The sequence below is a fragment of the Daucus carota genome, chromosome 3 (assembly GCF_001625215.2).
Source record: "Daucus carota subsp. sativus chromosome 3, DH1 v3.0, whole genome shotgun sequence".
NCBI lineage: Eukaryota > Viridiplantae > Streptophyta > Magnoliopsida > Apiales > Apiaceae > Daucus > Daucus carota.
Genome location: NC_030383.2, coordinates 3,290,843 through 3,296,842, shown reverse-complemented (window position 1 = coordinate 3,296,842; position 6,000 = coordinate 3,290,843). Strand labels below are relative to the sequence as shown.

General features: G+C 37.8%; 2 protein-coding genes across 2 annotated transcripts; one reads left to right on the top strand and one right to left on the bottom strand.

Annotated features, from left to right (window-relative positions):
* Positions 1-213: 213 nt before the first annotated feature.
* On the top strand, positions 214-1,581 carry LOC108210832 (uncharacterized). Its single transcript, XM_017382253.2, has one exon. It carries the CDS (start codon positions 520-522, stop codon positions 1,375-1,377), a length of 858 nt encoding a protein of 285 aa, XP_017237742.1. The 5' UTR covers positions 214-519; the 3' UTR covers positions 1,378-1,581.
* A 2,906-nt stretch (positions 1,582-4,487) lies between these two features.
* Positions 4,488-5,692, bottom strand: LOC108214398 (NDR1/HIN1-like protein 26). Its single transcript, XM_064090610.1, has one exon. The coding sequence runs from the start codon at positions 5,338-5,340 to the stop codon at positions 4,705-4,707; it is 636 nt and encodes a 211-aa protein (XP_063946680.1). The 5' UTR covers positions 5,341-5,692; the 3' UTR covers positions 4,488-4,704.
* Between the last annotated feature and the right edge of the window lie 308 nt (positions 5,693-6,000).

Genomic DNA, 6,000 nt, shown 5'->3' with positions numbered 1-6,000 from the left:
GCTTTTTGGATCCAAACCTCTATTTCAATCTGTTAACTACCAAACACTAATATTAGTTTATTTTAGTGGTCAAACATCTAAAACACCTCAAACCTCTAATTTTGCCCCAAACTTCTGGCTTCCAAACAGAGTCATTGTATTTTATAGAATTATTAAAATAAGCTTCAGACCCGTTCCTAGATAAACAGCCTGGAGACACACGGAGTACAAGGTGAATTAGCCTGGCTTCAGTAAAATACTGTTTCAAATTAAAACCTTCCCAAATAATCTTGACCTCAATTTCCCACATCTAAATTCTCCCCCAACTTTATCAAAACCAAAACACACACCCCCAACAAACATCACACAAAATCATCCAAACTAGTCAAATCCTTATCAAAAATCCAAACTCAAACTCAAAACTCAAATCAACAACATCTGATCCCAAACAACCCTACCATTTCCACCACTTATTCCTCATAATCCCCCTCTTATCCACCCTCAAAAATATGCACACACCTCATTTTATCATCCCCTAATATGTCTCCTCCACCAAAACCACCTCAATTTAACCACAAGCCCACCGTGTCGCCACCATCTCAGTCTTTCTCCGATATCATCTTCGCGACTTTTTCGCTCTTCATTCTTATTTCTTCGTCTCCCAAACCCTCCTCGGTTTTCTTCCAAAGATTCACACCCACAATTTCTTTTCCGCTAAACCCTCGTAGATTCTTGCCGATTTCGGTTATGTCTGCAACGAGCAAGCTTCCTAAAAAACATAACTTTCCGAGCCCTCAGGCGCTTTCGGACTGGCTGAGCCCGAGGTTGCCTGAGGAGAAGTTTTGTTTGTGGGGGGTCAAGGCGGGGACCAAGAATGTGCATAATTTGTGGCTGGAGATTTCGGAAGGGGAGACTTGTTTGGATGATTCGGTGCCTCCGGTGAGGACGTTGGAGGTTGTGATTGTGAGGATTATTGGGGGTGAGAATCGGGTTTTGGTTGAGTCTCATCAGGAATTGTCGGATGGGAGTGTTAGGTATCGGTCTAGGCCTTTATCGGAGAAAATGAAGCCTGGGGAGAGTGTTGATTCGGCTGTTTTTCGGGCGGTGAAAGAAGAGCTTGGTTCGTTAATTGGAGGGGAGAATGTAGGTGAGGTTGTGAGGATTGTTCCGAATTCGTATACTAAGAAAGTAGAGGAGAGGGTGTCGGTTTCGTATCCCGGATTGCCTGCTTGTTATGTTTTGCATACGGTGGATGCTTTTGTGGATGGTTTGCCGGAAGGGGAGTTTTGTACGGAAGAAGGGGAAGAGTATGAGGATTCGGATGAGAAGAAGATTGCGGATGGCGCGGTTTCGTGTAAAAAGCATTATTGGAAATGGATGGACTATGATTCAGTTTAGTATGAGTTCTTTTAACCCTTGTTATTTTTTTTTAGGGTTCTATAGTGTGAAGTTGGTTGTTTTATATTGTTTGCACTTTTTAGTTAGTTTGTCTATAACAAAAATGCTTATATTCATACATACAGCAAATGTGGATGTCATATTGTGGAATGACACCCTTCTTGATATTGACTTATATCTAATGAGAAGTTCGTTGTTTATTTATCCTTATAAAAGGTTTGATCTTTTTAGCAAGTTATGATCATGTTATTAGTATACTTGGCTCATATTATGTTTTAATTGTGAAGTCGACTATGAGCACAATATTTATGCTAGCTAATGAAATTAAATTGTATCTGGACTCTGGACCTGGACTCTGGACAAGTCAAATATAATGTGATGTACATTTGGTTGCAGAGAATCCTATGTAGCTGATGTTGCATATGACATAATTCCGTTTAGATTGATCAACAATGGCTGTTAATGTACAATATACCATGTTCAAACCATTGTTCCCTAGGCAAGAATTGGAGTACTCCCTTCTGGTTATCTGAGTAATTATATGCAGAATCTCAAAAACTTTAAATGTCTCCCCCTACCTTATCGAAGAAAAGTACCAGAACAGAATAAGTAATACAAAAAATCTGCAGCACTGTTCTGTTAAGAGTATATGATGCCTATTTAATAACTTCGTGGAGCAGTAATGAAGCTGTAATGAGTAAATGTAACTACTATATGGGTGATTGAGTTTTTGTAAGCTAATATGTTTGATTTCAAGGACCTGTGAAGCATTTTTCACCTCCTTACTTGTAATGATGTATCTTCAGTCAGATGCAGGGGTGGATTTTGTTTAATATTGCAGAGAATAAAAAGGGTGTTTCATATTGACGGCGTTCACTGGCCACGTGGTCATAAAATATCTCATGAACTGGCATTTTCTCACTGCTTGTATCTTGCTTCCATGTTGCTGTAATTATGAATTAGATACTGACTTGGTTCACATTACATGTATTCGTTGTTCCTTCATGCCACAATTACTATTTCGATTAATTTTATTTTTTGCAGGATTTTGTCAGAGATTTCTTATTTTGCTTTAGAATATGTAAATGCTCTTCAAAGCCTTCTACTCTATGTCTTCACAGGTGACTTTGATGTAATGATCTTATATCCTTGCTTAATTTGTGTAATCCTTAAATCTGCTCACAATTAAAGATATGGAGAAACATATGCAGACTACTTTCATCTTTACCATGAAGATAGACGGTCACTAACATAAAAGGCTCTGGCAAAATCCGACATGACCCGAAACTTAACATAAACCCGATTTGAAAAAAGTATAAATTAGGGTTGGGTTTTTTATATTTCAGGTCGGGTTCCGGTCACTGACCCTAATTTTTACGTGAAAATTTTGGGCCAGGTTCTGGTTGTCCTATTATAATTTATATAATATTTTATGTATAAATTAATGTATTTGTCATATATTTATATATTATTCAAACAAATTTATCCATTAATAATCTCATTAAATTATCATTTATACTTTTTTAATATATTTTCAACCCGTTAAGGGTTCAGATCGGGTTCGGATTAACCCGAAAAATGGATTGCATAAGACCCGAAAACTGGATTGGATAAGACGACCCGACCCATTCTGGAAATTGAATTGCCATCCTTAGGTCCAGTTCATTAGTTAATTTGCAAGTTGGGGTAAATGGTTTTCCTAGCATAAGAGTCTAAGAGATGCCAAGATAGCAAGATATATAAGGTAGTATCAATTAGAAAGCAGGGATATGTCTAGATGAAAAGGCCTTCTAAACTAATATTTTACTTGTAAATATTTTGTGGTGTTGCAATCTGTATTTTCTCATTACCATGGTGGATAATAAATATATCATAATTTTATCACGCAAAGGATACCAGTAACAACTGATGAAAATTCTGCCCAATTTTTAGGTTATATATACAAGCATCGTATGGTTGCGCCTTAAAAGGGCATCTATGTTTTTGTAGTCTCATGCTTACAGTAGAAAGTATTTTAATTCCTTTCCGTCGCCATGTTCTGTGTTCCCTGTGTAGAAAACGAAGATGTTCTGCACTTGCGCTTACCTCCACTGTAATACACTGTCAACACCTGAATAATGTCTTAGTCTAATACTATCGAGTATCATCCTGTAGCGGGTCAAGGTATGCAAATAGTGGAAGTCATAGTAAAACGACCCAGTCTCTTAAGAGCACACACGTTGCTTAGTGAAGTTACAGAAGCATGGTGCTAGTTTGCACCATTTCTGTAACGTGTGCTGGTCTTTTCTGTGTGACTGTTATTATGTTACATAGCTAAGAATTTGAAAAACTTGATTCCTCTTATCTCTTAAAGATGTCATCATCGAGACAAAACTCTTTGGTTCAATCGGAGTCCTGATAAGATTTTCGTGGTCATGACCATAGACAAGGATGGTTCCTGAATTTCCGTCTTCTTATGTTTGTCCCTGTTTAATAATTAGATGATTGATTAAAAGGCCACTGGCAGTCTGGCACAAAAACATAAGAAGATATGAAAACTTTTGCTGCTTCTGTGATAAAATACATAACCTTTTTCAGTGATGAAAATACATAATCTTTTTCAGTTAGACTCCAATGTAGATGTTGAAGTTGATAAGTGAGAGAGAAAGGTTGTCTTTGAATAGTGCCATTTGGGTAAGATCATTAGAAGGTTGTGTATAAAGCACTTCTTGTTCTTGTTGATAGTTACTTCCATTACTCCATTAGCCTTCAACATAAAGTACGAAAAACACTGTAAACATAAAATTTTAGAAAGAGGCTTAAATTTAAAAATTTTAAATTATAGTGTAAATAAGAAAACAATGTAAGAGTCGGGGTTGCTTAAGCCCGGTATCACCGGTAAGTAACCAGCAAACTTATGTAGAATATACTAGTATACAAATATACCATTACAGACAAGAGTTGCATTAGCACTTTACAATAATAAAGGGGAAAATGGAAATGAAGATTCCCTGTCAAAAGAGTGAGCCCCCTCCTTTCATTTCCCCTTTTCCTTGGGATTTTTTCTATCATCCTCCCCCTCTTAGCCAATATTTCACTAGTATTTTTGACAGCCCTGAGATTTGGAAAGGTAAAACTCAAAGTCATCTTCAATATCTTACCACTCGATATTACACCGTAAAATGTGGTACTTATAATGTACCCGATGGACCAAATCAAACCAAACATACTGGGTAAGTCCCCTTCAGAAGTAGAATATGTGGATGGTTAGATGCGTATCATATGGCAACTTTCAGTTTTTTACTAGGAGGCAAAATATATGAATTAGAGATTCTGGATAGAAAACCATCACATTGTAGTAGAACACTGAGTCCCTTGCCTTGAACTGAGAGGGCCTGATGGAATGGAAGGTCCCAAAGGCATAATAGCAACACAGTTAACATTTAATCTGTACTTTCCTGAAACCCAACTACGCACCTTCCATCGCAGCCAGCCATTTACCTTAATATTCAGGACAACCTTCCCAGCGGTTGTGTCACGTAGCACTTCATGACCGAATGAGGTAGTCACAGGCACTCCATTTCCTGTGACGGAAGCTGTCAAGAGGTTACTCTCATCGTGATCTTGGTAGAATGGTTCAAGTGATGTATAATCCGTAATTTGCTGTTTCTTGTAAGACGCATAAACCACTAGTTTGTCGTAGTAAATGCCAACTTTCTGGTTAGGATTGTTAGAAAGCAAGGTGAACTGAATAGAGGAGTTGACAAGCTGAGGATGTGTAAAAAGGTTGAGTTGGTAGATATCGACTTCTTTGAGGGAGAACTCGGGCTTGGAGGGATGTAGGAGAAAATATATAATGAAGATGATGGATAAAATTGAAAAGATAGAGGTAAATAGAGCGTATAGTAGCTTCTTGTAGCGCTTGTGGATGCTCAAACCTTTCTTAGCGCAATGTTGTGGAGAGATTTCGTGGTTCCCAGACATCGGCTGGTGAACGGAAAGATGAGAGGGAAATGCCTATGATGTTAAGAAAATGGAGGTGATGAGGTTTATATAAGAAAAGGAACCCTGAGATACATAAAGTAGCAATAATTTTACTTGCCTTTTGACTAGGAGTTGCTGTAATAGCTTTCTGGGAAGTGTCTATCAGAAGATACTCACTTGACATTTAAACTTTACTTGCATCTTCTGTGGTGTGATTACAAGCAACTTAATCAGTTTATCAGTCCTAACCGTTTGATTATCCGAGCAGCAGCAATGTTCTGTATTGAGAATGAGTCGTAATCATACAGATAAAGATCAGAGCTCGACAAGTAGCCAGGGAACATTATGGTCATGCTCAAACTTTATGAAAAGCAAGTAGAAAAGTTCATAATTGCATGGACTTTGGAACTCTAGACATGTTATTTTTTAACTGCTAGTATAACTTTTATCACAATTACATATTCGGGCCGGCTAACCTTTGCCCTGGGGCAGAGGTTAAAGTGTATAAGTACTATCATTCATTCATATCAGCTGTCCACAACAACCAAGGTATTAAATACACTTTAACATGCCTTGAGGGCACAAGTTAGCCAGCCCGTTACACGTTTTAGTTATCTCTGCGTGAGTTGCATTTTGGTGTTGTGTTTAAGTTTTATGTGA

Bases quoted from the DNA above. Each gene is read 5' to 3' on its own strand.
- LOC108210832 (XM_017382253.2), top strand. From the start codon at position 520: ATGTCTCCTCCACCAAAACCACCTCAATTTAACCACAAGCCCACCGTG.
- LOC108214398 (XM_064090610.1), bottom strand. From the start codon at position 5,340: ATGTCTGGGAACCACGAAATCTCTCCACAACATTGCGCTAAGAAAGGT.